Source organism: Pogona vitticeps, chromosome 2, assembly GCF_051106095.1.
Source record: "Pogona vitticeps strain Pit_001003342236 chromosome 2, PviZW2.1, whole genome shotgun sequence".
In the NCBI taxonomy this organism is placed as follows: domain Eukaryota; kingdom Metazoa; phylum Chordata; class Lepidosauria; order Squamata; family Agamidae; genus Pogona; species Pogona vitticeps.
This window is the reverse complement of record NC_135784.1, coordinates 75210523-75238212: the sequence shown is the minus strand read 5'-3', so window position 1 is coordinate 75238212 and position 27690 is coordinate 75210523. Positions and strand designations below refer to the sequence as shown.

At 40.9% G+C, this 27690-nt stretch overlaps 1 protein-coding gene across 4 annotated transcripts in view; it reads left to right on the top strand.

The window, feature by feature from the left end:
• Positions 1–224: 224 nt before the first annotated feature.
• Positions 225–27690, top strand: part of IPPK (inositol-pentakisphosphate 2-kinase) — a 58834-nt gene continuing 31368 nt past the window's right edge. Inside the window, exons 1-6 of one of the 4 annotated variants that reach the window (XM_078385446.1) lie at positions 233–448; positions 12834–12881; positions 17060–17155; positions 20502–20571; positions 21371–21437; positions 27108–27220. In XM_078385446.1, coding sequence (XP_078241572.1) covers positions 17142–17155; positions 20502–20571; positions 21371–21437; positions 27108–27220 — 264 coding nt within the window. In that variant the 5' untranslated portion in view covers positions 233–448; positions 12834–12881; positions 17060–17141. Of the gene's footprint in view, positions 449–12833; positions 12882–17059; positions 17156–20501; positions 20572–21370; positions 21438–27107; positions 27221–27690 lie in introns of all 4 variants that reach the window. The other 3 variants (XM_078385447.1, XM_020806620.3, XM_020806621.3) reach the window with 3 other exon arrangements.

Here is a 27690-nt window from a genome sequence, read left to right as displayed (position 1 = left end):
TGGCGCTCATCGCTGTCCGCAGCGAAACCCACGTGGGAAGAGAAAAAAAATGGCGGCTGAAGCTGCTGCCCAAACAAAAGATGGCTTGATGAGGACATCCCGTCCACCCCCGAGCTCCTATTAATCTCTCGGGCTGGTGGCCTCCCTCTGTCCTTTGGCGGAAGGTGGGGCTTCCTATTCAGCTCCGGGTGAAAGTGCCGTGTGTGTCGGAAAACGACCGAGGGCTTGACTCGGGAACGTCTCTGTCCGAGAGCCAGAAAACCAGCTGCGCTCGTGGGCGCGCACGCACAGGAAGAGAGTAAAAGCGGCCGCCGCCGAGGAGGAAGAGAAGCGGTTGCTCGCCAGGAGGCAGGAGCCGTCGGCTGGGGGAATGGAGGCGGAGATGGACGAGAATGAATGGCGGTATCACGGCGAAGGCAACAAGAGCCTCGTCGTCTCCCACAGGCAGGTAAAAGAACTGTCGGACCCTCGCGCTCGTCTCCATGGCTGCCGCCGGTTCCGCGGTCGCTGCCAACGTCCGTCCTGGGTCTCTTTCCTCTCCCCCCCCCTTTCCTCCTGCGCGCCCCTGACTGTCGGTAATTCTGTCAGGACGAGGGTTTTTTTTGGGGGGGGGGAAGAAAGGGAGCGGGAAATCCCCTCGGCCCCTCCCTCGCCTCTCTTTCGCCTCAAGAACTCAGGGCGACACATGCTGAGGAAAATACTCTTTTTCTTTTGACCCCCGGTTAGCCGAGCATGAAGTTGGGGAAGGAAGGAGGCAGGAACACCTCTTTCCTCAGTTTTTGTAATCCATCTGGGAATGGATGGAAATGTGGTTTGAATGTAGTCTTCGGCAGCATCTTAAACCACAGAGATTCTTAAAACCTGCGCTATGTACGGCTTGTCTTCTTTTTAAAGCCGCCCCCCCCCCCCCGAAAGAGAAGTCTGTAATGGCTACACTAAAATTCACCGGTGGAGAAAAAGCACTGGAGTGTGTTGAGGAGAGGCAGACCTTCAAAACTATAATTAAATAAATAAGTAAATATTGAGAAACTCTTTCTCTCTCTCCCTCCCTCTCTCTCTCTCTCTCTCTCTCTCTCTCTCTCTCTGTGTGTGTGTGTGTGTCTGTGTGTGTAAGTGTGTAAAAAGCTTATGGCACTACCCAAACCTGGTACTACCAGTGTTCCATTCTTGAGTTTATCTCTTTCCTGTCAGTCCACCCATTTTAATCTTATTGTGCCCTAACAAATGCTAGGATTAGGGTAATCGGTGTACTGTATTATGGTTAGGGCTATTTAGTGTGTTAGGATTAAAGTAATTCAAATTTGGTAGTTTTCCCCATGCTGCTCTTAAACTGAAAATGGGTGGGTGGTGGGAAAGGAAGAGTGTTAAAAGCCAGTCATTTAAAAACTGTGAAGGGGCCTGAGTCATGGTTTTAGAGCAGTGAGATGGATGGCAAATAAGTGGGAAGGGAGGGTGTGATATTCTGTGAGAAAGACTGTTACTGTAAAATGACAAGGTGGGGGGAAGGAACTAGTAAATAGTGCATGTCAATATTTAATCAAGTTTCCTGATCTGCTGTAGCTAAGTTTTTTCTTTCTGCAGATCTTCAAGGAAGTAATTCAAAGGCCTTTCTAGATAACTGCAGAGTTAATGAGACTGCATGCAGAATTTTTATTACATCATTGTGCTTCATGTTTTGGTACCGTTGTCTTCCTTAACATTTTATCAAATTCTAGAGTCTAGATGTTGGGCCAGGGAGGTTTGCATTTACTTATTTCTTCAATCAATCAATCAGTTTGTATCCCACTCCCAGTAGTGTCACAGCGCTACAGTACTCTGCATCATGGCCTAGCTTACCTCACAAGTTCATTATGAGTGTGAAACAAGATGGAAGCTTGTATGCTTTCTGGAGTTTCTCGGATAAATGGATGTATATTATTAACAATGATGATAATTCTCTGTTGTTACTACTACTACTACTACTACTACTACTACTACTACTACTACTACTAATAATAATAATAATAATAATAATAATAATAATAATAATAATTCATTGTATCCTAGGATAGGATTTAGCAGTTTGGGGCATGCTAGGGTTACTGTATTAGATTGTATTTCTTCAGAACCTCTCTGCAAAAACTTCAGAATTTCACCATTCCATCTGTCAGAACTTAAATTATCCACATGCATTTTTCAGACACTAGAGAAAAGTGTAGATGTCCATGTTCACCTATACTGCAAATCAAATATTTTCTGGTAATTGTATATTCTAGAATCCTGGCCAGGGGTTTGGTGTACCAAAAGCAAGAACTGTTTGGCTACACTGTGCATCTCCTTTCCTACATGGGTTCATTCCTATTGACTTTTACAAACACTATGAATTTAATCCTCTTTGTATTTAAATAGGAAATATCTATAAGTAAGCATATATAGACTTTACACATCTACACACACCTAGATCTACTCGGATCACTCGCTATAGCCAGGAAAGACAGCTGAGGGGCCTAACACTGAGAGAGGCCCGGAAGGAAAGAACAAGAAACTGGGCCTTCTCAGCAGTGGCCCCTCAACTTTGGAACAGCTTGCTGTCAGATATCTGCCTGGCAGCCTCGCTGAGTCTTTTTAAGAGCCAATTAAAGACTTGGCTCTTTAGGCAGGCCTTTCCTACTGTCAATACTTGACTTTTACTTTTCACTTAATCTTTTGTTTCATATTCTCCATCTTGATTAATATTAATATTGTCAATGTAAGTTGTTGTTTAATTGTTTTTATGAATAATGTGAGCTGCCCTGAGTAGACATATGTCTAGAAGGGCGTGATAAAAATCAAATAAATAAATAAATATTTTAAAACAAAAATACTTGTGTATAAAGAAGCGTGTGTCGTAATTTATGAAATTCTGAGGCATGTGTCAGAATTTGTGACCCATATATTGCTTGGCTCTCCCTTCCCTCCTCTTCCTATGTCTGAGTGGCGATAGTTAGAGGAGCGAAGCCTGATCTAAGGGTTCCCCCACCCCCCCGCTGTCTTTGCAAAGACAGCGGGGGGGGGGTTGCTTGGGTCCCCTTTCCCTCCTCTTCCTATACCCAAGTGGGCATAGGAAGAGGAGTGTAGTTGACATGGAGAGGATGTCTGTTTTGCTGCTGCTCCACCAGTTCTTCTGCTTCAGACTGGGCCTGGGAAGGTGGTGAGTCTGGTGTACAACCTTGTGGGGGAACCCGTCATTCATTCATTAGAAAATTTCCCCCCCTTCAGCCCTCGAAAATATGTGAAATATATGACATGGCCCTTATACTGAAAAGTTGGAGACCTCTGGTCTAGATCTTAATCTCATTATTTGACAGAATTATAACAGTTCAAGTGTTACTAATTCCTTACTGAGAACTGTTGGTGACCAAATATCAGGGTGAATAAAAATAAATCATTTTTTAAAATCAAATTAGTTATATTGGAAGTAGGTGGTATGTACAGAAGATTGATCTCTCAAACTTTGATCTAGTATACATGTAGTTCTTCCCAGTTACCGAAATTTTCTCCATATCAGCTTTCATGTGTTTTCATATTAGTTTTGGATCCAACTCTGGCCAGTACACAACAAATGGAAGCTTTGTACCACGCTTAAAAGTAACTGCTTTATTGCCAGGTAGTCAGCATTACTTTCGGTAATGAGGTGATGCTAACCATAGTTTGTTCCAGAACAAATACAGGAAGGATATCTGCATGGCAGAGGAGGCATGTATGACCCACAGTAGGGCAATATACTGTACACTACTCCTTAAAAGAGGAAATGACTTTCCTAAATAAGGGGCAGAGCAGTGTATAATATATAATGGATCATACCCCCACTTTTAAAAAAATCTAGACATCTTTCTCATTTCTGCATGGTCAAATGTTAATGGTATTCACTATGAACAAGCAGGTTAGTTACTTTCTTCCAAGTACGTAAAAAGAGTATTGCCATGTCATTGTCATGTTGTCTAGGAACTGCTGGATAGGTATCTGGTTGTGAACCCCACTATGCCTCCTTCACATTGACTGGACTCAATGATCCAGCTCTACAGTTTTAAGACGATTTATTTATTTATTTATTTAATTTTAGTATATTCTGCTAAGCTGTAGTTTGCTGTGATTTGTTGCTTTAGCCATAAATTGTTCATCAAACCACTGAAGAGATCTTAGCTTGTTCCCCCCATATTTTGCTTCTCACCCAACCCACTTTGTTGCTTTCATTTCAGGGTAGACAGCTGGAAAAACATATTGTACAATGGAATACTAAAGGTTCTGTGTCAGCTATAATGGCATGCCATAATTTACACAAACTAGAATTCATCTGTGTTCAACCCAGTATTTATATGGAAGGCAGGGACATCAGAACAATACGAGATTAAAAAGTACACCATTAGCTGGTTCAAAATTAATGCTAAATCATGGTTGATAAAGCCTGATGATAGCTCTTCGATTAGGTTCGTTGTCTACCGTGTGTGACCCCTGTGTTGGTGCGGGAAGAAGAGTCGGAGGCTGTTCCTTATAATTAACACGACTTGATTTATTACTGAACAAACTCAACGGGTTCAAAAGGGTCCATCAAACTTAACTCAGGCAAAAGGCGATAACTTCGCACTCTAACATCCGGGGTCTTGATATCACTCCTCACTGAGGGGCTGGTCCAAATGAGCACTACTCATTTAAGGCTATGCTTGATGTTAAGAATAGAGTTGGCCTCCTCTGTGTTTTCAGTGCTGGCATAGGCTGAAACCAATACCCTGTTTCCCTGAAAATAAATCCTAGTATGATTTTTCAGGATGCTCGTAATACTGTGTAAGCCCTACCCCAAAATAAGCCCCAGTTATGTGAAACCTTGTCCTCCACCATTGTATAGCAACCAGAAGAAGATGACATGACTGTATTTGAATAAATGTAGATTGTTGTACATGAAAAAATAAAACATCCCCTGAAATACATTTTTGGAGCAAAAATTAATACTGTATAAGACACTGTCTTATTTTTGGGGAAACATGGTAATTAGAACAGAAGACTTGTAACTCTCTCTGTGGTGCCAGATACTAGTTCCTGCTGCACAGTAGACTTGGCATTAAGTTATTCAAAATACTGTATCAGGTGTAGGAATGTGCCTCTACATGGCACTGTGCTGGCGAAACACATCTTCAGACATAATATAATGTGGCTGTCTGTCTTCCCTCCTATTCAGTTGGGTAGCAGCCTGTCCTAAAACTGAGTAGACCTTGTTATTAGGAGTGAAAAAAATAGTAAACAACATTGCTGACCGATGCAGTGTAGCCGGGCCATAACGTTTTCTGCTTCCAGTGATACGAAATTGCTAGCTAATTCTTTGTGATTTGTTCATCTATTTTTAGAAGGGATGCTTGTTAACTTTCACATAAATTTCTTTGAGGCTACCCCTAATTGTTTACAAAGGTGTTACAGAGCAGCTGCTGCTACAGCATGCTTTATGTTGGCACAGTGAACAATTGATAGCAAACCTATGTTACAAGTCGCTCATTTCTCTTGCATTGTTGCCTGTTGGAAGAATGGGACTTGCGAAGTATTTGTGTTCCAATCTGTAATGATGACTTTCTGAAACTGTGGATAGGGTTATTTTCCCAATCAATTAGAGGAATGTTACATTGTTCTCTATAAAGCTATGTTCAGTATTTCCCATTGACTTCTCTACACAGGGCTTCAGGATTATATAAATAAATGATTAATATCTACTGTAGAAAAAAGTAGTCCACAATGAACTTCTGATGAACCTTAAACATAATTGAGTCTTACAGTACAGATATCAAAAGGAATTTTGATGTTTATAAATATGCTGTTATCAACATCAAGAAGCAAATTCTCACTAATTCTAGCTCACTAATGAATAGTTTATTCAGTGCTTAAAGCTGTGGTTTGCAGAGCTAGTGATGAAGTATTCTGGGAATTTCAGTCCAGGAACATCTGGGTTACCCAAGGTTGGGAACCACTGGCTTAGAGGAACAGAAAACCTATAAATATCTAGGCATCCATGAACATCTTAATATAAACCACAAGGAACTGTAATTGTTATTCAGGAACAAGTATTTTGATAAAGTATAGCCAGTTCTCAAAAGAACTGTATGCAAAAGGAAAGTTATTGCTATTAATAGCAGGGCAACCACAACATTAACATTTTCTTTTGGAATTGTGGACTAGAAGTACAGTTATCTTCTTGACTTAAATAGAAAAATCCTGTCAAAATGCCAGTGCCATCATTTGAAGGCATGTATGGAGTGCCCTCATTTGCCCTGGAGCATTGGCAGGTTCAGACTTCTTGATTTCTGTATGGGTTAGGTATAACTTTGAAACTACTTCTATGAGAGCAAGGTCCACTTGATCAGATGTATGTAGAAAATTATAAACGATTAACATTATTAAAATTTGTAAGTAAAACTCAGCCTATGTTAATATAAGACCACAGTGCAAGAATGCATGGCTTGAGAAATTGTTATATGAGCAGCACACCAGTTACCTCCTGTGGCTTAAATTAGACTGTCCTCAGGCAGCCTGATCAATCTCTGGTGTGTAGTAGAGTAAAACTATGAACAAAGGGATTGTATCACACGAAAAAGGAAGGAAGACCACATGTTGACATAAGCAAGACTCGTGATCAAAGAAAAGGGGAGGAATTTGCCGAAGCGCTTGAGGAAACCCTTCAAGGCCCGGCTGATGCAAATGCACCTGAATGATGGGAATACTTCAAGAACGCTGTGTATAACACTGCCTTGTCCACATTTGGCAAGAAGACCAAAAAGATGGCCAACTGGTTCGAAGCCCATTCAGAGGAGCTGATGCCAGCCATCAAGGATAAGAGGAGAGCTCTAGCAGCATACAAAGCCTCTCGTAGTTGAGTACAACTTGCAGGCTCTTAGAGTTGCTCGTGGAAAAGTCCAACACGTGCCCGCCTGTTTTGGAAGAGTTGGCCAGCAAACCAACTTTAGTAGAAATAAAAGCGGCCTCCGGCAAGGCACCTGGAAAGGATAGCATCCCTGCTGAAGTGCTGTAAAGAGATCATCACCACCAAAATGTATGAAATCTTTCATCTTTGCTGGAGAGAAGGTGGAGTACCACAGGACATGATGGATGCAAACACTGTCACATTGTTTACGAACAAAGGAGACAGGGGCGAATGTAATAACTAGTGTGGCATCTCTGTTCTCAGCGTTATAGGGAAGCTGCTTGCCCGTGTTGTGCTGAAGAGGCTCCAGGTGCTTGCAGACAGAGTCTATCCAGAATCACAGTGTGGATTTTGAGCTAATAGATCCACCACTGACATGGTATTCTCCCTCAGACAGTTGCAGGAGAAATGTAGGGAACAACAACAGCCATTCATTGTGGCCTTCATAGATCTCACAAAGGCCTTTGATTTGGTTAGCAAGGATGACCTTTTTAAAATACTTCCCAAGATTGGATGTCCACCTCGTCTCCTTAACATCATCAGGTCCTTTCATGAGGAAATGAAGGGCACTGTAGTTTTTGATGGCTCAACATCAGATGCCTTTGACATCCGAAGCGGAGTGAAACAGGGCTGTCTCCTTGCGTCAATCCTTTCTGGGATCTTTTTTGCTGTCATGCTGAAGCATGCCTTTGGAACTGCAACAGAAGGTGTCGTATCGCCAGACTAGATCAGATGGAAAGCACGTTAATCTCTCTAGATTGAGAGCAAAGACCAAAGTCCAGCTAAAATGCATGTTGGACTTCCTGTTTGCCAATGATGCAGCCATTGTTGCCCACTCTGCTGAAGACCTCCAACAACTCAGGACTCGTTTTAACAAGGCCTGCCAAGACTTTGGACTAATAATCAGCCTGTAGAAAACACAAGTCATGGGCCAGGGTGTGGACTCACCTCCCACTATTACCATCTCCACACAAGAATTGGAGGCTGTTCATGACTTTGTGTAGCTTGGCTCAACGATCTCTGACACTCTCTCCCTAGATGTTGAGCTGGATAAACGCATTGGCAAAGCAGGTAGACTCGCAAAGAGAGTATGGCTCAATAAGAAGCTGATGGCATATACCAAGATCCAGGTCTACAGAGTGTGTGTCCTGAGCACACTCCTGTACTGCAGTGAGTCCTGGACCCTTTGTGCATGGCAAGGAGAGGAAGCTGAACACCTTCACTATGTGTTGTCTCCGACGCATTTTTGATATCACCTGACAGGACAAAGTTCTAAATAGAGTAGTCCTAGATCGAGCTGGAATTTTTAGCATGTATACATTACTGAAACAGCAAGGTTTATGTTGGTTTGGGCATGTTGTGAGAATGGCTGACGGTTGGATTCCAAAAGATATCCTGTATGGAGAATTAGTGCAGGGAAATCGCCCCAGAGGGAGACCACAGCTGCGATACAAGGATATCTGCAAGCGGGATCTGAAGGTCTTAGGAATGGACTTCAACAGATGGGAAACCTTGACATTGGAGCGTTCAGCCTGGATGCAGGCAGTGCATCACAGCCTCTCCCAATTCAAGGAAACCCTTGTCCAGCAGGCCGAGGCAAAGAGGCAGTCCCAAACGCAGCAAAATCAGGGAGCTGGACAGGGGACAGATTGTATTTGTCTTCAGTGTGGAAGGGATTGTCACTCTCAAATTGGCCTTCTCAGCCACACTAGATGCTGTTCCATGTCCTCCATACAGAGCATGTTACCATAGTCTCTCAAGACTGAAGGATGCCTAATCTAATCAGGCAGAAATTGAGGGATTCATATATTGAATCCAATACCATTTTTTTTGTATTAGGTACTACAAGAAAATAATTATGAAGCAAGGTGTGATACATGTTGGGCCTGGTATGAATCCAAAGAAACCATTCATCATATCATATGTGGATGCCCTAAGCTAACCTGTTTTCCCCAAAATAAGACCAAACTTGAAAGTAAGCCCTAGTATGGTTTTTAGGATGCTTATAATATAAGCCCTACCCCAAAAATAAGCCCCAGTTAAGTGAAACCCCTTCCTCCACCATTGTGCAGCAGCCAGAAGAAGATGACATGACTAAATAAATGTACAGTGGTGCCTCGCTTAATGACGATAATCCGTTCCAGAAGAATTGCCGTTAAGCGGAAACATTGTAAAGCAAAAATAAAAAGCCCATTGAAATGCATTGAAAACCTTTCAGTGCGTTCCAATGCGCTTAAAACTCACCGTCCAGCAGAGATCCTCCATACGGCGAGGAATCCATCCCTAAACACAGCGGGGAGCCATTTTATTTACCCCACGACCATTTTGAAACTGCCAATCAGCTGTTGAAAAATCGTTTTGTGAAGAATCAGTTCCCGAAGCAGGGAACCAATCATCGCAAAGCAAATTGCCGTTAAGCAGATTCGTCGTAATGCGGGGCAATCATAAAGTGAGGCACCACTGTAGATTGTTGTACATGAAAAAATCCTCTGAAAATAAACCCTAGTGAGGTTTTTGGAGCAAAATTAATATAAGACCCTGTCTTATTTTCAGGGAAACATGGTAGCATCAGTGGATTATATGTGCAGGCATAACCAAGTTGCAAAGATAATTTTTCAGCAGTTGGCTATATCTTATGCATTACTTGCGTCCTTTTCTCCATGTTATAAATTCCAGCAACTCCAATTTTAGGAAATGAAACAGCAGTACTGCCCAGGGATAAGGAAGTTATCCTGGATAAAACAGTTGAGTTTCAATCAGCCGGATATTATACTTCTGGATAAGCAATGAAGGAAAACATGCCTTATAGGAGTTGGAGTTCCCTCAACAGGCAACCTCAAAAGTACAGCAAGTATACCAATAGCATAGTACCAAATATTAAGGCAGGAAATTAAAAGAATATGGAAGCAAGATCAAGTTGTCGTCCTTCCTGTACTAATTTCAGCAAACTGGTGTGATCCCAAATATTTTGGTAACCATTTAAAAACTATTGCCAGTAGCTGCTTCCTGAAATCCAAATCTATAATTTTACAAACATATTATCTCACCAGAAAATTCTTAGGTCTTGATTTCTAATTTTTAGGATTGACTCTTTGGTCTGCCCCCAAGCAATACATGGTATAAATTTGAAATAATTGCAGATAATATGGTAAAGCGGCTAAGAGACATGTTGCTGTTTTGGTGGAGGATCATGCCATAACCATAGCAGGTTATTTGAAAAAGAATATTTTGCAAATTTGGGGGGCTGCAAAAATTGACTTGAGGGCAGCATTCAGCCAGTAGGCTGTGTGATGCCGCCTTTCTAGATGAATTAGTGGGTGATTTTAAACAAAAAGCTATTTTTGTTTGGAATGTTCTGGCTCAGTTGTTCACCTTCTATATGCTATATAAATATTCCTGGAAAGGCTTGTTGTAGTGGCTGCTGGAACACAGTTAAATGTATTTATCCCAGTCTGAGAAGTCTTTACAAAGTTCCCATAAAGTCTATCTTCCTCACAACCAGTGTTCATTCAGCAGCACTATATCTAGATTCCGGCGTAGAGCAGGGGTTTGGACTTGATGGCCTTGTAGGCCCTTGTAGGCCCCTTCCAACTTCACTTTTCTATGATTCTAGATACTGTATCTGCCACTGTGTGAATATAGCTGAAGAACCAAACCCAGCATGTTTTGTATAGCATTCTTAACATTAAATTGGCCTAAATGAAATTTACTGAATTTGAAAGCAAGAGGACAATGCATGTATTAGTTTGGATAAAATGACTAATACATGAAAATTTTGAACTATGTGTGTGTTCTGTGCTGTTCGAACTGACCTATAGCAACCCTAATAGGGCTTTCAAGGTAAGTGAGATATTTAAGGGGTGGCTTTACCAGTTCCAGTGAGTTTCCATGGCCAAGTGGGGATTAAAACCCTGTTCTCCAGAATCCTAGTCCCTCACTATCCACTACATCACACTGGGAATCAGAGACCACAAAGACAGCTTTGAAAACCTCTCCTGCAGCTATAAAAAACAGAATTTATTGAATTCTAGCTTAATTATAAAAACAAGTAATTAACTGTATGCCTATGTGCATTGCACTATTCAGAGCAAATAGTGAATAATGTTAGACTAATAGTATAGACATGCAAATTCCAGAAAAATAATTTCTTTAGTGTTAGATTTAACTTTTTTCTTTTGACTTGTAAAGTGGCAAACTTGGTGCCATACTCCAAAAAAAGTGAACAAATGCTTGCTTCCTGTAGTGTTCAAGGAAGTAGTGCATATACACAGCAAGAGGCTCAAGATAAGCAAGAGACACAGAAATTAATTGAAAGAGAACTTTCTGTTCTTCCTTTCAAAATACTTCAGTTGATTACAAGAATAGTGGCCAAACCCTAAGCATCTGTTACAGAAAGATTTTGTTTACCACCTCTTCTTTGGATAAAAAACTGTAAAATAGATGCATATGCTATCTGTATCACACTAAAGCAGTGCCAGGTGACTTGCAGCCCTCAGGGAACATGCCACAAAACCAAATTTGATGCCTCTTGCTGTGTTAGTTTGCTGTTAGTTTCTCCAACAAGTGGCCATGAGCAAAGGGCAGGCAGTGTGGATTATAGTTGGTGGTTACTGACTGTCAACATTATTCATGATGCTTAACTGGCTCCCAAGACTGAGGCAGGTAATGTTTAGCTGCGGTATTGTGGCCTGGCTTGGGCAACATCCATTCATTCTCTGTCTTCTCATTTGTACTGTACCTTGTTGCTGGATTTCTCCACAAACCTAGAAGAAGTGGCATTTCACCCAATCAGAAAAACAGAAGCTGCCTTTTTAGTCAGAAAGGTTGAACATTCTTTATCACTTTAACTAATTGAAAAGCAGATTAATTAAGCAGCAACAGAATGAACGAGAGTGATTAAAACACACACAAACATACACACAACTGGAAGTTGAATGTATGTATGTGTAGGTGGCAGTGGTATGAAGAGAAAAGTATTGATTCTTTTGTTTGGCTTTGGCTCTGTCTGCCATTGGGGGACACTCTTTCCATTTGTCCATGGCCTAAGAAAGAAGGTTCTACAACATGGTCTAAAGCTAAATCAGGTGTATATTTTAAAAAAATACAAATTATAGACAAAGAGAGCTGATTTTTGCAATACAGACATGAGCTTTAGCTAGGCTTTTAAACACTCTGGGTGCAGTCTGAGATTTAGGAGTGACACAAGCTGCATGTATGTTTAATCATAAGACCACATATAAAAATGAAGTGAAAGAATGAAGGCAACAGGATAAGTAATAACATGAGAAACAGCTTAGCATAAAATAACGAGGAGTCTAAATCAAAGAAACCTTCTTATCCTATGGTTTTATATAGCTTATTTTCATCAGTCTGATAAATATGTATAAATCCATGTTAGGATTCTTACCTGTTTTGCATTGTTTTTAAATTGAAATTGTTCTTGTTTTCTAACAGTAGAAGTAGGTGGTAGTCTGAGTTAAATTGGCTATTAATTTAATAATTTTCCACCAAATGTCAGCCACTGGTGGATGTTTTTAGTACTGTAATTCCCTTTTTCTGTCCCACAGTTTCCATGTGATGAAATGGATTACATGGGGATCAGAAAAAGCATGGGGCAGAAATGGGAAGTAGGGATGGGATATTCAGTGAGGGGGAAGAATTCCCAGTCCCATAATGTGGCCTGCTGATGACAGTCTTACTCTTTCACAGGATTTCACCTATTATAATATTTTGTCAGTTGTCAATACAATAGGGAGTACAGTACAAAGACACACTAGCATATATACTTCTCCAGGGTACAAAAGAGAAAAGATATTTAGTTTGAGTGCTGCTTGCTGTTTGTTTTATTTAACTGGTGCAGTTCAGTTCATTGTTTACAACACTCTGCTAATTTGCAAATTTCCTTCCTTTTCAGCGTTGTGTGGTGCTACGCTTCTTGAAGTTTCCTCCAAACAGAAACAAGGTGAGATTTAAAATTTCTGGCTCTTTTAGTTTCACATTTGTGTAAAGAGAGGTACTGTTTGTTTCACATTTTTCCAAGGAAAGGGAATTATGTCAGCCAGTTAAAGTTTTAAAATAAAGATTTGTTTTTTACTGTGACTTTTTACAGTTTTAAGGAGGGTTTGAGGATGAAGAATACCATAGAAGATGGCGATATAAAAAAAAAATCACACATGGTATCTAGAGTGGTATAATGTTTCCAGCGTTCAACCAAAACTCTGGAAACGTAGATTCAAATACTTAGTTGAACATGAAACTGACTGATTGAGCAGTTTCTCATTCTAGCCTTCCTTACAGGGTTGTTAGGGACAAAGGGTGGGATACAAATATAACTAATAAATGATAGTCATTAAATACAGTATATGAAGAACAATAGAAAACCAGTAATAGTATCTTAGATCTGATATATGGAGTCTTTAGTATAAGTTATTGATTAGTCTGGCTTTTAACCAAATACTGTACAGTGGGGTCTTGACTTAAGAACGACTTGAGTTAAGAACATTTTGACTTAAGAACTGCTCTCATAGGAAAATATTGACTTGACTTAAGTACTTAGATTTGAGTTAAGAACTGAAGAAAACCCACGTGGGAGGCAGGGAAAGTGCAAAATTTGAACTTTCGGTTAACTGTTGGCCAGTGAAAAGGGTGCCTGTCTGCTTCCTCACTCCTCCCAGCGTTTAGAGAGTGGATTGGGAGTCTTCAGACTGCCTGGTACTGTACTGCCTGGACTGTATTTTCCCTGCCTTCCCTGAACCTTTCTTGACCTAAGAGAAAAAGAAACAAAATATCCCCCTCTAGTGGTCGAAGGCGGAATAGCAGCTTCCCATTAGTTTCTATGGACGGAAAAGAGCAGATACGGATCAAATGGTTTTCAATGCATTCCTATGGGAAATGCAGATTTGACTTGAGAACTTTTTGACTTGAGAACCACCTTCCAATACAGATTAAGTTCTCAAGTCAAGACCCCACTGTACCGTAATAATTTACATTGTGTGGTTAGGGAAAAAGGAAAGGGAAAGTATAGCCTTTGTAGATTAACATTCACATTAAAGACAGCCTCTGTGTCCTCTAACCCAGAATATGTTTTCATCCCAGAAAACAGCGGGCGGCCATTTGTTTTACCTGGTGGCCATTTTGGAACTGCTGATCAGCTGCTCAAAAATCATCGCTTTGCGATGATCGGTAAGCGAAACAGGGTACCGATCATCGCAAAGCGATTTCCCCCTATTTAAAACATCGCAATGCGATTGCAAAAGCGATCGCAAAATCTTTGTCGCTATGCGATTTCATCGTTAAACGGGGCGCCCGTTAAGCGAGGCACCACTGTACAAGCTTCATGACCCCACAGGCACGCAGATATTAAAGCAACCCTAGTCTGAAGGTATATTTATTTTGGGTTTGTATGCATTGTTATATATAGAAATGCCTAGTTTAAATTTAAATTTAAGTTTAAACATAAATTGCAAAGCTATAGTCTGGTCATGCTGACTGATGAAATTTTTGACTGACTGGTGAGACATTCTACAATTTTTCAAGCCCTGGTTATAACTATCACCTCCAGTATCAGAGGCATATGCTTCCAAATTCCATATTCTCTTTCCTAGAGAAAGAGACAGAAGGTTCCATTACACCAGTGTCCTGCTGGCAGCTGACTGTTGTGTGATCTAGTGACAAAAGAGGCATTTGGTCAGATCCAGCATGACTCTTCTCCTAGTCTTGTGTTCTCAAATGGAGATAGATAGCATGTACTTTCTTCAGAATCTCTCTCCATGTTGAATGGTGATAGGGAACCTCCTATTCATTCAAGTATCATACTATAAATAATATAGTAAAAGATATGTCCTATGATTCTTCTTCCATGCTGCAACTCCTGCTGCAACCTCAAAATCTGTTCTGTGAAGTTGGGAGACTGGAGTAGATTTCTCATTTCTCTCTCTTTTATTTTCCTCTGTTCTTTTCCCAATACGAAATATTTTTCAACTGTGCATTTTCAGTATATTCTCATGATATACTTTGAAAGAAGCATACGGTGGTGCCTCACATTACGACGTTAATTCGTCCCAGCGAAATCGCTGTAGAACAAAAACATCGTAATGCGAAAATAAAAAACCAATTGAAATGCATTAAAACCCGTTTAATGCATTCCAAAGGGCTGTAAACTTACCGTCCAGCGAAGATCCTCCATAGGGTGGCCATTTTCGCTGCCTGTGCAGTGAGGAATCCATCCCAGAAAACAGCGAGGGGGCATTTTGTTTACCCAGTGGCCATTTTGAAACCACCGATCAGCTGTTGGAAAATCGTCGTTTTGCGAAGAATCTGTTCCCAAAGCAGGGAACCGATCATCGCAAAGCAAAATCCCCCCATAGGAAACATCGTTTTGCGATCGCAAAAGCGATTGCAAAAAGTTCATCGTAATGTGATTTCGTCGTTAAATGGAGCAATTGTAAAGCGAGGCACCACTGTATATAGAAAATGCAGACTTTCTCTGGGTCTAATTAGATAGAAATCTATTATGCTGCTGCTTATGTCCCAAAGAAGATTTTTTGATTCCCATTTTGTGAAATGTTTCTTTTATGGAAATTAATATGCTAGGTAGCATTACTCATATTGTTTATAGTTTATATTCAACATTTTAAAGAGACTAGTCCTTCCAAGGTAGCTTACCGATGGTAAAACAAAAATCAGATGGTTTTGTGCGTGTAATTGGCCATTTTGGTGGTGGTATGTTGGGGGAGCTGGTATTTATTTATTATTTATTTATTAGTTTTATTTATATAATACATTTCTCCCAACAAGTCACCCCAAACGGATCACAACATTAAAATTCACACAATTTAAAAACACAATAAGTTAAATATTAAAAGATAAATTAAACAATATGTAATTTAAAATACAATTAAAAGATTGAAACATGAAAACATAAAAAAGATTAAAATTTCTGCTGAAATGGGATTCAGGGATTCAGTTATAATTGTTAAAAGCCTGCCTGAAGAGATGGGTCTTTAGCTTTTTTTTGGAAGGATAACAGGGGAAGGGGCCATCCTGATCTCCGGAGGGAGAGTGTTCCATAGCCCGGGAGCTGCCCCAGAGAAGGCCCTCTCCCGTCTCCCCATCAGCTGTGCTTGTGCTGGCAATGGGACCGAGAGGAAGGTCTCCTCTGCTGATCTTAATCGCCGAGAAGGCGCATATAGGGAGATAGGGTCCTTCAGGTAGCCTGGACCCAAGCTGTATAGGGCTTTTTAGATAATGACCAGCACTTTGAATTGGGCCTGGAAAAGGACTGGTAGCCAGTGCAGTTCTTGTAACAGGTGCGGTATATGCTCCCGATAGCTGGCCCCAGTCTGGCTGCAGATTTTTTTCACTAGCTGAAGTTTCTGAACTGTCTTCAAAGGCAGCCCCACATAGAGTGTGTTGTAGTAATCCAAATGAGATGTAACTAAGGCATGTGACACTGTAGCCAGATCCAACATCTCAAGGAATGGGCGCAGCTGGCACACCTGCTTTAGCTGTGCAAATGCACTCCTGGCCACCGCCGAGACCAGGCATGTATATGGGGTTTATATGTGATCCTGAGCTTCCTGGGAGACTAGAGTAGCCACCACGCCCTGATTTACGCTATCTAAATCAGAACAGTTCCACTACTTACGTGAGAATTCTGCTTATATTACACCTGATTTACAGATTCAGGCTTTTCAATCCCTAATTTACATTGTCTGGGTAAGAGAATGTCCTTCCATTGTTGCTGTATCATTTCATTTCATTCTTATGTTTTATATTATGTTTTATGTTATGTTATATTAATCATTTCCCCATTTCCTTCTTCTCCAATTATTCTGTCTTGCCCTTATCCTACCCTCAGATCTGTGCTCATAGTGGCAAAGATGTATCGAATGACAAGGAACTGTATTTGTTTATTAAAGAGGATAAAGTGGATCATCCACTTAATACATAGAAGAATTCAGCATTATTTGCACTTTGCTTGGAATTTATAGTGACATTCATAGACTTTGCAAACTTAAAATCATTTTCTTCCATAGAGGTTGACAGTGGCTTGTTTTCTATGTCAGTTGGATAGAAGTGTTATCTCTTACTGTTGCATAACCTGTTCATTTTGACAACAACTTATAATTTATTTTTCAGACACCAGAAGAAATTTTTCATCATCTTCAGAATATAGTGTACTTTGGGAAACACATCATGAAGCATTTTTTTGGGGAGAAGTATGTTCACCACGGGGTAACTATTATTTTATTATTTTTTTGTTCTTGTAAACCACTTTAGCAGGTGTGAGCTAAACAAGGCCTATGGGCCACATGCACCTCTCTATTAACCTCAGTGTTTTTGCCCTAGATGCCACCAAACCATCCAGAAAGATGTTGAGGAAAAAATAGGAAGTTGGGCCCTTAGCAGATAGGTTTGGATGTGGGTTTTTTTGCAAGTTAAAGACTATATTTGTATCCCTTTGCCCATGGTTGTTTCAGACCTAAAATGCTTCTTTAGAAATTAAAACCTGACTGGTAAATTATTGTGTGTTTCTAAAAATGACCTTTTCCTGGTCTAAAACATGCTTACAGAAAACGGAAATAAAATTCAAACAGTAAATTGCATATCCTGGAATTTTGCTTTTTTTTTAGGAGGGTGATAATGATTTTTGTAGAATATGTTAAGAGGACATATCAAGATACAGGGAAGGGTAAAAATGGACCCTTGTTGATTTGGCTTTTGCAAAATAAGAGTAATAAACTCTATTTATCTTGACCAAACTGCTTGAATATAATATAGAGCATTGGTTGAAGAGTATTGTGTATTTCTAGGATACCGTGTCCTTGTGTTTACAGCATAGACTAAACTGTGCAGTACCACCAGGACAATATTGATTTTCTTATCCATATTATGATACCTTCTAAATAGGAAGCTAGGTGGAGTTAGGCATAGCTAGGCTATAAAGCCTTCCAGATTATGTCTTTATCCCAGTGAGCCATATTTAGGTGTCTGTATGTTACGTGGAACTCCCAGAATGGTGAATTACAGGATTTGTACCCCTCCCCGCAAATTAAAAAAAAATCTCATGCATGTTGAGCATTAATGAAAAGTGAGCATGAAAACTAACTGCATGGCTAGAAAAGGACAGAATTCACAGGAAAAGAGGAAGGCCGGACCAGCTTGATTTTCTTGCTATTTCACAGAAGACAACTGGCCTACCTGCTTCTCTGATTTCGCACACATGCATAAATATGTGAATATTGTTGTCTTCATAAAAAGGACTATGGCCTGGAAGTAATTAGTTATAAATAAGTAAGGTAAAGGTAAAGGTTCTCCTTGATGTTAAGTCCAGTCATGTCCAACTCTAGGGCGTGGTGCTCATCCCCATTTCCAAGCCGTAGAGCCAGCGTTTGTCTGTAGACAGTTCCCGTGGTCACGTGGCCAGCACGACTAGACACCGAATGCCGTTACCGTCCCACCATGGTGGTACCTATTTATCTACTCACATTCACATGTTTTCGAACTGCTAGGTTGGCAGGAGCTGGGACAAGTGATGGGAGCTCACTCCGTCGCATGGATTTGATCTTACGACTGCTGGTCTTCTGACCTTGTAGCACAGAAGCTTCTGTGGTTTAACCTGCAACGCCACCACATCCCTTATAAATAAAAAGCTCCTTATAATTAATTCCTTTTCTCAATAAGGAAGGCTTAACTACTTTATGTTTGTTTGTTTATTTGTTTATTTATTTATGTAATTTATATGCCGACCACACTACCCAAAGGTCTCTGGGCGGCTTACAACATTTTGCAATAATAATTATTCTGTTTGTGTGCTGCAATGGCAACTTAATGATGGTGATGCTTTGAGTTGGTGGGGTAGAAGTCAGGGTCACTGGAAATGGAGCCAGAAGCCAGCTCAACTGTATACATAGTCACTAGCCTGCTGTCTTATCAAAAGCTGAAGGAATCAAGTAATATATTAAAAGTGTGTGATCAATGGGATTTAAGAGCTAGGAAGCTATGTCCAGTAATTTAAGAAAGTTACATCCTGTATGCAAAGTGAATTAGGAAGTTAGCAAAAGCAAAATAGTATGCATAGAGGTTTGCAAGTGAATTCAAACACACGTAACAGCTATAGCAAGCCAGGACGATACTGTCGTATCTAATATAGTTAGTAATATAGTTAGTAATATAGTAATATAGTTAGCCAAATGGATGTAGGGGTTAGCGAGAGTGGTGTAGCTACTGCCACATGTAACAGCTTCAGGAAGCCAGAACAATATCATTTTTGCCTGAAGTGGCCTGGAAACCTAAGATGCGGTAAGCAACATAATGTGGTGGTGATGGCCGGGATGACAAGTTAAACAGCATGCAGAAAATTAGTGGTCATATACCTTTATGTAATCATTCCTGGTGCCACAGCCACAGGAAGACTGAGTGTATGACATTGTATTAATGCATTTCTTCTCCCCTTCAGTCATACACAGACTCAGTCAGTAAAATTCTGAGTATTTTCTTCCCCAGTCAGATATGTCAGAAGTGGCCAAAGCCACGGTTGGTAATTCTCTGCAGTTGTTCCCTCGCTGATTCTATAAGGGACGGGTAGAAGCACAAGACAGTAGAAGTACTACTCAGTAGCAGTCCATTATATCAGGTCCCCAACTTTTTTCACCCCGTGGACCGATTGGGGAAGGCGGGGAACTCTCCGTGCTCGTGCGCATGTGTGAAAGAGTGCTCTCTCACAAACGGTGGCACAGTGCTCGCACGGGGTGCGCTGGAGCGTGCGCGCATGCACAAATCAGTGTGTGGGTGAGTGCATGGGGGGGGGAGGCAGGAAGTCTGTCTCCATGGCCCAGTCCAGCTGAGGGCATGGACTGGCACCAGGCTGCGGGCTGGGGATCGGGGACCTCTTCTTTATATGAGTTGTGCAGATGCTCTGCAGGGCAGGAGATCTAAATAATGCTTAGCTCATTGGCTCCAAGGCACTGGGAGGTTACTATTCACATTATTCTTCTACAAATAATTAGTTTCTTGGTGGTGATGATGCAAGGGTTAAATATAGCTATTTGGCAGTCTGAGAGAACAGTGTCTGTGCTCGCTGTCATTGTTTCTTACCCCATCTTAGAAGTGCTTTGTGAATGTTCATGCTCAGAAGTGCTTAGAGAGACAGACAGTGCTGGCAGTTCTGAGTCTTCACAAACTGTATTTATAGTCAGAAGCCTTCCAATATAGAAAAACAGCTAGGGAAATGATTGTTTTCTTCTACATGGTATGCTAACATAGGTATTTTTTCATTTATTGTTGCAGGGATCAGGGTTTGTGCTTCTTGGGTTCTTTGTTAGGAGGGGTGCCCCGTTGGAAAACATGTTGGGACATCATTGCTTTTATAGGTATGGGGGCGTGGCCTCACTAAAGGAGAGATGAGGAGTATCTCATGCGTCAAATGCTAGCTTGTGGTGGTAAGATAATGACTGGGTGGGAAGGTCATGTTTTATACCATAAGGCAACAGCATGTAGCCCTTGAATGTTTCATTAAAAGTAACCAAAAAAAAAAAAAAACCCCTGTTCTTTTTTTTGTCAACTTTCTTTAAAAAAATAGAAACTTCAGTGAGAATGGAACTACTTTGTGGGACCTTGGAAATAGAAGAACAACTAATTACTTTTCAAAAGTAAATTTCAACCTTTGAGATACCCTTTTATATGTCAGTATTAAAACTACCTACCCTCCTGGAATTTTAGATTTTTTTTTCATACCTTGCATGTAAAAGATTGGGAAGGACTTAAGTTCCACAATATATTTCACCACCTCATGGAAATCAGACCAATAGTAAGAATCTTGCAGACATATTCAGGAACAGTTTGAATATTCCATAACAAGTTCACCTTTATTTATGCTGGGAGCCTCCTCTGACTTCAGACAGTATGATTAATTTTGTCTCTAAGAAAAGGGAGTGGAACATGGGAAGTGGGTGCCTCCTATCCTGAACTACTACTTCAGCTGAAATGCAGAGTTTTCATGATTGTGCTTGACTGATAAAGTTAAATGAAAAAAACATTTTTTTCCATTCACATATTTTGGAAATGTGACTGTGAATGATTGATGGGAAAGGATATAAGGTAGCTTACAAAAAGATTGTATTTAATGCTTGGTGACAGAAAGCATGAGTTGTGGACATGGGAAGATTGGAAGAGATAACTAAGAATGCCAGCATAATTTGAAGAGCATTTTTTGCTTTCCTTGGAAGAATCAGATAAGGTTGTAATATAGATTTTCATTCTTTCCCACTGCTGTTCAGTGGAGTCAGTTTCATTTTTAATTTAATTTTACCTTCTATCCCAACTTTCCATCCAAATGGGTTGCTTTATGCTAAATCAGGATTCTTTTGACTATGTTAAAAATGGTGCGACTATTCTTTATCTACATGTAACAATTCCTTATGCTAAAATGTATTTATAATTTTATTTTAGGAAGTTGTACAGCTACCTTTCAACTTTGTAAAACAACTTTGTTTAAAGATCCAGTCAGAGAGACCAGGTAAGGAATTAAAGTAACACATAGCAACTTGAATAAAATGTTGAATATTCTTTCTGAATCCTGCATTTGAAAAAACACTCACACACTGTTGCCTCCTTTAAAATAGCAGTGAAAAGCATCACTTGCATGGCTTCATGCAACAAATCAAGGATATCCATATAAGGCAATCCTATGTGTAGCCTCTGTAACTTTAGAGATAGTGTCCAAAATCCTTTGTTCTGTGTAGTAAATTGCACTAAAATAGGCCCATTTGAATACATGGAACTTATGGAGAAATTGACTCACCAAATCCCATTGATTCAGTGGACCTCCTCTAATGCAATTTACTGCACTAAATACAGTGGTGCCTCGCATTGCGACATTAATTCGTTCCGCAAAAATCGCTGCAGAACGAAAATGTCGCTATGCGATATTAAAAAGCCCATAGAAACACATTAAAACCTGATTAATGCGTTCCTGTGGGCTTAAAACTCACCGTTCAGCGAAGATCCTCCATAGCGCTGCCGTTTTCGCTGCCTGGTAAGCGAGGAATCCATCCCAGTAAACAGCGGGTGGCTATTTTGTTTACCCGGCGGACATTTTGAAACCGCCGATCAGCTGTTAAAAAATCATCGCTTTGCTATGATCGGTGCCCGAAGCAGGGAACAGATCATTGCAAAGCGAAAAAAACCCATAGGGAACATTGCAAAGCGATCGCTTTTGCGATTGCAAAAAATGCATCGCAAAGCGATTTCATCGCTAAATGGAGTGATTGCTATGCGAGGCACCACTGTAACAGGTTTTTGGCCATTGACTAAAATCCACTAGTAAGATGCAGCTAGAGTAGTCCGATTGAATAAGTGGAACTTACATAGATGTTGACTCATCAAATCCCCATTGATTCGATGGGCCTAGTCTAGTTGCAACTGACTACAATGGTGCCCCGCTTAACGATTACCCCACTTGATGACAAATCCGCTTTACAGCGATGTTTTTGCGATCGCTATTGTGATAAAAAAACGATGTTTAAATGGGCAAAATCCACTTTGCGATGATCGGTTCCCTACTTTGGGAACTGATTCTTCACATTATGACAATCAAAACGGCTGATCGTTGGTTTTTCAAAATGGCCGCTGGCTGTTCAAAATGGCTCCCCACTGTGTTCAGGATGGATTTTTCGCTGCACAGGCATCGGAAAATGGCCGCCCTATGGAAGTATTTTGGCCTATATGAGACTGATAGATTTTAACAGTTACTGAAACAGAAAAGACAGATCTGTCTTCCTGAAATTCTGGGAGGAGAGTATAGGATTTTTAACCTGCTACCCCTATTTCCTCATCATGGAGATAAATAGCTATGTCCCAAGGCATAGAGTTTCTGGGTAGGAAGACTATGCTGCTGACTGAATCTCTTATTTTGGAAAAAGGGGAAAACATGCCACATGCTGCCTTTCACAATAGAGCTCTGTTTTAAATGGGACTATAAACCTTGGCTGTTGTTGTTTAGTTGTGTCCAACTATTCGTGACCCAATGGACAAAAGCACGCCAGACCCTCTTGTCTTCTACTGCCTCCCAGAGTTGGGTCAAATTCATGTTGGTACCTTCAGTGACACTGTCCAACCATCTCGTTGTAGGTCGTCCCCTTCTCTTGCCTTCACACTTTCCCAACATCAGGGTCTTTTCCAGGGAGTCTCCTCTTCTCATGAGATGGCCAAAGTATTGGAGCCTCAGCTTCAGGATCTGTCCTTCCAGGGAGCACTCAGGGTTGATTTCCTTCAGAACGGATAGGTTTGTTCTTTTTGCAGTCCAGGGGACTTTGAAGAGTCTCCTCCAGCACCACAATTCAAAAGCATCAATTCTCAGCGGTCAACTTTCTTTATGGTCCAGCTCTTACTTCCATACATCAGTACTGGATAAACCATAGCTTTGATTATGCGGACCTTTGTCAGCAAGGCAATGTCTCTGCTTTTTAAGATGCTGTCTAGATTTGTTATCATTTTCCTCCCAAGAAGCAGGTGTCTTAATTTCGTGGCTGCTGTCACCATCTGCAGTGATCATGAAGCCCAAGAAAGTAAAATCTGTTACTGCCTCCATATCTTCCCCTTCTGTTTGCCTGGAGGTGTTTGGCCAGTGGCCATGATCTTAGTTATTTTGATGTTGAGCTTCAGGCCATTTTTGGCATTCTCCTCTTTCACTCTCATTACGAGGTTCTTTAATTCCTACTTACTTTCTGTCATCAGAGTGGTATGATCTGCATATCGGATGTTGTTGATATTTCTTCCAGCAATCTTAATTCCGGTTTGGGATTCTTCCAGTCCTGCCTTTCGCATGATGTATTCTGCATATACAGTGGTGCCTCGCTTAACGAGCGCACCGTATAACGATGAAATCGCATAGCGATCCGTTTTTTCGGATCGCTAATGCGATCGCTGAACGTTTTTGTAATGGGGAAAAATTCGCTTTGCAAAGACCGGTAAGCGTTTCGCTTACCGATCTTCGCAAAACGAACCCCGATGATCAGCTGTTCGGCGGCCAAAATGGCCGCCGGAAGCCAGGAAATGGCCCGAAATGGCCGCGCGCAGCATTTTCGCGCCCTCGTTAAGCGAGGCGAGGGCGCGAAAATGGCTGCCGGCCATCCTGAAGCTTCGCTGAACGGTGAGTATTTGGCCTATTTGGAACGCATTAAACGATGTTTAATGCGTTCCAATGGAAATCGCTGCCCCGTTCAGCGATGCTTCAGCATAGCGAAGGTTAATCCGGAACGGATTAACCTCGCTATGCGAGGCACCACTGTAAATTAAATAATTAGGGAGACAATATACAGCCTTGTCGTACTCCTTTGCCAATTTTGAACCAATCAGTTGTTCCATATCCAGTTCTAACTGTTGCTTCCTGTCCTACATATAGATTTCTCAGGAGATAGATAAGGTGGTCAGGCACTCCCATTTCTTTAAGGATTTTCCATTGTTTGTTATGGTCGACACGGTCAAAGGCTTTCGCATTGTCAATGAAGCAGAAATAGATGTTTTTCTGGAACTCTCTGGCTTTCTCCATAATCCAGCGCATGTTAGCAATTTGGTCTCTAGTTCCTCTGCCCATTCGATATCCAGGGAGTTCTTGGTCCACATACTGCTGAAGCCTACCTTGTAGGATTTTAAGCATTATCTTGCTAGTATGTGAAATGAGTGCCATTGTATGGTAGTTGGAGCATATACCCTGGCTAGTTTCTTCCATCTATATTTTTGATAAATGACTGAACTCTTAGTGTTCATTTTAATCTCTATATGTATCCAGATGTGAACATCAGTTTTAGATGGGTTGTGTCACTGAATTCTTACCTGGTCCCCCAGACCTAATAATGATCTCTATCGGGGTGTAATTATATATTCATAAGCAGTTTTAATTGCCTGACTAAATTTTTCTCTTTGCTTATGTTCACAGAAATGCACTGATAAAAATAGGTAGTGTGTTTATCACTTCTCTGTTAAGTAATCATTTATTTAAATAATTGCATAAAATACATGCATGCCTAGTCTGTTTCTATTTGAGTGTGAAATGCTTAAAGGTCAGTTTTCCTTCAGTACAGACTATGATCACCTGTACCTGCCATTTAGTAGGATAAACTAAATTGGTTACTACTACAGGAGAGAGTTATTGTGAGTTTGTACACTCAGATCTAATTCTCTTAGGCACTAAAGTCTCTGCTGATTAATAGTTTAAGGTGGTATTTCTGGAAAGTTAGCCTGGACCATGCAAACATGTCACTAAAATGATAAAGATTTTTTTTCTCCAAAACAAAGTTGTCCTAAATTAAACTTGTCCTCATTAAGAATAAAAAAATAGCAGTACAATGTGTTGTTGTTTGGTGATTCAGTCTATGTTTGGATGCAAAGTAATAGGAAATCCCAGGCCTCATTATGAGAGGAAAAAATTACGCTTAATATTTGAATGTTGGATCACTCAGTCCTGGTGAAGTGCCAATCCTTGCAAATAATGGAGCCTAATTTGTTTGTACATATAATGTATTTTGGATAAATGGTTTGGTTCTGTTGAATCAGGTGTTGTACAGTGTTGCCAGGAAAGATAAATCCTGTTATAGATCTTGTTCCTGTTAAGAATCTGTACTGCATCACAGTATAGATTTCCTTGTGCTATGAAATAGTTTGTCAGTTCTAATTTTTCTGCACAGATGATTCTGCCCATATTCTGTTGAGCTGTTTGTCATGATCCAAGGCCTATGCTAAATTACAGCCAAAGATTACTCAGGGAGCAGGGGAGTCCAGAATAAATGAGAGGAGAGGAAGAGAGCCATATCTACTGCTGTAAGCTCACTGCAGGAGAAGTATGATAGAAATGTAATTAAAGCATAAAATAAATGGCAAACTGATTTAGAGCCAAAAACTGTGAATGTTGTATTTGGGTTTTTTTGGGTTGCAGGTCCCAGAATTTTCTAGGAATTCCTTAGGCAGAACTCTAGGAATTCCAGCCCACAAATCCACACCTACAGAAACAACTACATTTTACTCACCTGGAGAAGGGCTTAGCTTGAAAGCTCCATGTCCTATTAAACAAGGAAGCTGTCCTGGTGCTACCTGGAAATCCTAGGACTTTCTGGGAGATGTACTCATTGTCCATTAGGCTTTGTAGAGGGCAGTGGGTAGTGAAACTACACCTCCCAGGAAATCCTAGGAGGCCCATATAGCAGAGGTCATCAACCCCCGGTCCGTGGCTTAAGCCTGACCGGGCCACCAAGACAGACCTCCCCCCCACTCGCCCCTGCAAAGGTTGTTTGCGCCTGCATGCATACTTGTGCGCCTGCGCAAATGGCGGCGCGATCTCCCGGAGCCCGGCTGGAAAGCCAGGAGCACAGAGAGACCCCGCAGGAGGCAGGAGCCTGGGGGGAGGTCTTCTGAATTTTTCCCAGTCTCTGTCAGCTGGGGGTGCAGGGCGATGGTGCAAGGTGAGGAGGGCTCCACGCAGCCCTGACAGCCCGCCCGCTCTCCCTTGCAAGCCTGCCTCCCCCCCCCGGCTCGCCCAAGAGATGGGCATGTCATGCACGAGCATGAGGGGTGTGCCACTCATGTGCACAATCTCGACACGCCCACCAGTGAGCGTGGGGGGTGCCCCCGAAATGGTCCGCACATGGAGTCCATACCCCTCAACTGGTCTGTGGTCCAAAAAAGGTTGGGGGAACACTGCCATATAGCACTGGATTAGTTTCCTCTTTTTAACAAGAGGTTAGGCTGGAAGTAGACCATGGAGTCTTCAAGCTAGGCCTTTGTCCAGGTGAGTTAAATTTAAGTGTGGGTTTGTGGGCTGGGACTCCTGGAATTCTGCCATATCCCACAAATAAGCCCCATTTAAGTGAAACCCCACACTCCACCATTGTGCAGCAACCATTTGAATAAATGTAGATTGTTGTACGTGAAAAAAATAAAACAAATAAAAATAAGCCCTAATGTGTTTTTGGAGCAAAAATTAATATAAGACCCTGTCTTATTTTCGGGGAAACAGGGTAACTGTGACTTTAAGTACTCTGGTGCAATTTATTATGCTAAGCAACAGGATTTTGTCAACTCCTAGAAAGTAGTAATTGGCAGTGTGTTTAATTAATCTGTAATGCTCATAATCTATACATTATCACATACAATGTTGAGTGTGGATGAAAATAATTGTTTTCCTTTTATCCAGAGTCTCGCTGTAATAAAGAGATGGATGCCCTCAGTGGTTATGCTTTGTGCCTTCCTAACCTGACTAAGCTCCATTTTGTTGAACATCGACCAATGCTTTGTGTAGAGATTAAGGTGGGTTTGTTGAGTCTGTTGGACATATATTAAAATGTTTACGTGTAAATATTAAACAGAATTGGCATTGTAGCTGTTTTACCTCTTTGATCTGATTATCTGAATAAATTGAAGTGTTTGAAGAAGAATCTAAAAGTATATTTTTAAATGGTTGAATCCTGTTTAAAGAAATGTTCTTTCCAGTATTTAATAACTGTCAGTTTTCAAAAGTATGACTTAAAAGAATCTTCTGTATCCCCCTGCTTTTCATTTTTTAAAAGCTATACTCACATTATCAGTCATAGATGCTTAGAGCAAAACCAAATACTTAGAAGCTCAATCATGTTAGTCTGTTGCAGAAAAAAAATGAAGCCACTGAAAAGAACACAGTCTCATGTGTTCATTCTTGGAAATTTACTCATTTCTGAATAATCTACAAAGCTGAAAAACTGTACAATTGAAGAGCATGCTTAAAAGTTACTAGGTGTGTG